The 3,329-nt window shown below is 42.7% G+C and overlaps 1 protein-coding gene across 1 annotated transcript in view; it reads left to right on the top strand.

The window, feature by feature from the left end:
- Positions 1 to 3,329, top strand: part of LOC105536560 (coiled-coil domain-containing protein 162-like) — a 23,155-nt gene that overhangs the window by 4,542 nt on the left and 15,284 nt on the right. The window contains exon 3 of the mRNA XM_011975954.1: positions 1,480 to 1,618. Coding sequence (XP_011831344.1) covers positions 1,480 to 1,618 — 139 coding nt within the window. The remainder of the gene's footprint in view (positions 1 to 1,479; positions 1,619 to 3,329) is intronic.

A 3,329-nucleotide genomic window follows, 5' to 3' on the forward strand; every position in this document is an offset into this window, starting at 1 on the left:
GAACACACTAGGCCTTGAACAAATGAGGCTCCCTGACCACCTCTCCTCCCTCCAATCACCACAAAAGTTCTTGTACAATTCATTCTAATATGACTCTTCTTCTGGTGAACTCTTCAGCCCAGTAGGACTATCAGATTTAGAGGAGTCATAAAAAGTTTGCTGATTGGACTCAATTATTTGGGGCTGGAAACAAAAATAAAACAAATTTTGTATTGTATAAAACAGCAAATGGATATGAAATCTGGACTGCTCATCTGTTCTTAAAGCCAAGAGCACATATTACACATGTTAGCAACCATTCTCAGCCTTGGATCTGCCTGATCAAGCTCTCATGGACAGCTTCCCCCTCCCACAACTCTCTGCTTTCTCACTCAGTAGATGCTGGAGCCCAGTACTGGGCTAGGGAGGAAAGAAGGCTGCTTGCATGTGGACCAGCTGTCAAGATAGAGCATCTCCAGAAATGCCCTGTGGGCTTCCTGTCTCACTCCTGCCTTGGACTGTATCAGTTTTCACAATCCTTCTTCTAATAACAGAGGTGTCCTCTCAGGGTAGAAAACCATCACCATGTTCACAGGGATATTTCAGACCAGCTGACATTCTGGTAGCCGTGTAAGTGTGAGCCCAAGCATGTTCCCCAAGGGCTCATCACTTTCCACTGTGCTATCCTGTTCTGACTAGCTCCTTCTCTATGCCGATAACTAGGATATATATACCTAGATGCTAGGATGGTCATCCAGACTCAGGCTGGGTTCCACATCCTGGCACTGAGTGCCCCACAAGGCTTGTAAGTTAAATTTTCACCCAAAATGAATATGAATCTATGTATACGTAGCCTACTCTTACAGTAAGGATCTAAGAAATAAAGCAAATATGGATCCTCCACATTTGCTCCTAAAATGACTAGAATCTCCTAGAAGGATATGTATGCATATGTATACACATATGTGTATGTATACATATGTTACATATCTTTATATATACATATATGCACATGTGCTTTTTACTTGCTTTAGATGGTCTTGAATCTTCTTTAATCCATGAGCCAGTGACGGGCAGGGCTGATTTGGATATAGCATGGCAATAAGAGATGAGTGCTGATTCATAATCTCTGATCTCTTCAAGTACCTAACAGATATACTGAGGACCAGATTTTCCTATTCCTTGTCATTTCTCCTTTTTGTTCTATTTCAAGACCATAGCCTTATAAATTTTAAAACTTTCATTCCTGGTCTGTTCTTATTGTACTGAAAAGCAAAGCAAATTTTTATCTTCCTGAGGAAGAAAGGAGACATAAATCAGACCTTTAATTCTAGAGCATAAGGCTTTGCTGGTCTTGCAAAACATATAATTAGTATACCCACAAACAAAACACGGGAAGTCTGATTAGGTGATAAGTATGGGACAAAATGTTGGTTTACTGGTTTAGCTATAGTAGCCTATATTTCACATTGTCAGACTAAAATATTGTCCATCTTCTAGGGTCTGAGCTTCAAGAGCTGCAGAACATGATTGACAGCCTCCAGAGCCCCCAAGACCCTACCCGGGTGGCCCAGGCACTTCTCCTCCGGAGGGAGGTTATGTTCTTGCAGTTTGACGCTGCAGTGAGGCATCTCATCCGGTAAGGGCTGGAGCACTAATCCTGTCTAGGAAATTCTGCTGTGGAGGTGTTTGCTGAGTGACCATCTAGGGAGGCCACTCTTGGCAAGGTTAGATAATGAGCTTAAAATAGTCACGGGCACAAGCAGTTCCAGAATGCCATGGCTACCAAACATGACCTGTCACAAAGGCTGTCTGTGAGAATCTGTTCTTATTGGCGAATAACAATCTTGATTTTAGCAAATGTAATTTCAGAACAGTTCATATAATGATTGCTGCTTTCAATGTACACGGGGTTCTGCTGGGAATAACATTTTTATACTTCTAAAGATGATTTTCAACGTTTGTTTACCTTTCAAAAAGACAGAAGTTTTGCTGAACTTCTCAAGCTAACAGAATTGGCTACCAGCGTTAAATTTATAAATAAATCAATCTACCTCTAGCCTTGTAGGTACCATTGTATTAAGTACTCCACATGCAAAAGAAATGTTTTATTTGGGTAATTAATTATGATGCTGATGGGAAAATTAGCTTGGATTAAGATTCATAATGTTTCCAGTATAAATAAGTTTTGTATGAGAGGGAAAGAGGGTTAGCCCTGAAGATCTCTGCTGACTTTTTAATTGTCAAAATTAACTTTTTTAGGTTAGTTCCCCATGTGAGTATTTAGCCACTGAGAGGGCCTCAGAGGGCTGTGCTCTGACCTGTAGGCTGCAGTTGCTTTCCACTGCACTTGCAGGCATCCATGGAGAATGAAAATGTGGGGGTTGCACTGAACTGTCTTGTTCTTTTTCTACTGTCAATCTTCTTTACTCTGACATCAGAGGACTCTTGGATTTAGAATGTAAATTCAGCAGGACAAAAATCAGGCTAATTTGTTTTCTTTATATTGACAGATAGCTTCCTGAGCTGTAGCTTAGTCAAGCAGGTAAGATGTAAAGCCTCAGACAATTGTCAGGATGGCCATTTGTTAGTCCTCTGGGCTCTGAAAGCCCAAGGTCAGAATTTGCAAGGATTTCACATAGTGGTGAAGAAACAGAAATATCCCCCAGAGGTCCTTTTTGGATTTCAGCTACGAAGGATTCCGTTTGGTACTGCCCTCCCAGGGACACCACTCTGCTTCCAGGAAACCCCCTGGAATCGCTTTGCCGCGGCTTTCTTTGTCCTCACGCTCCGTCTGCAGGAATGGAGACTGTGTCCGATTTCTGGTTTTACATGTTTTTCTGTGACCCTCTGGAGAGAATCACCCAGACGGTTCGCCCCACTGTGTCCTCCACTGGTTACCTTTCCCCAGCCTTTTCTCTTCAGAGCTGTTCAGGTTGTGTGTGTTTGGAATTATACAGCTAGTAAGTGGCAGACCAGATTTAGAACCTAGGTGTGTTTCACTCCAAAACCCAAGAGCTATTATGGAGACCAAGTGGCAGCGTGGACAGAGAAGAGGATGCTGAAGAGAAGGCAAGATCATCTTGGGTACTGGCTATGTGCATGCTTCTAGGCACAAAACATTTCACCCTGCCCCTCTCAGCCCCCCTCTACTAGCCAAAGGGTTGATGGAAATTGGTAGCTGTCCCCCAGTGGGTTGGATCACACTGACCAGGGCCCAGCATTCATCTCTGGACATGTCCACCAACTTGCAGGAGTTATTGATTAGCCAATTCAAGAAATGCCCGAGGATTAAGCTTATCTTTAATGCCAGGTGAATTAATCATGTGCATTGAAGGTAAACGCTTGGG

Source organism: Mandrillus leucophaeus, unplaced genomic scaffold (assembly GCF_000951045.1).
Source record: "Mandrillus leucophaeus isolate KB7577 unplaced genomic scaffold, Mleu.le_1.0 Scaffold160, whole genome shotgun sequence".
Classification (NCBI taxonomy): domain Eukaryota; kingdom Metazoa; phylum Chordata; class Mammalia; order Primates; family Cercopithecidae; genus Mandrillus; species Mandrillus leucophaeus.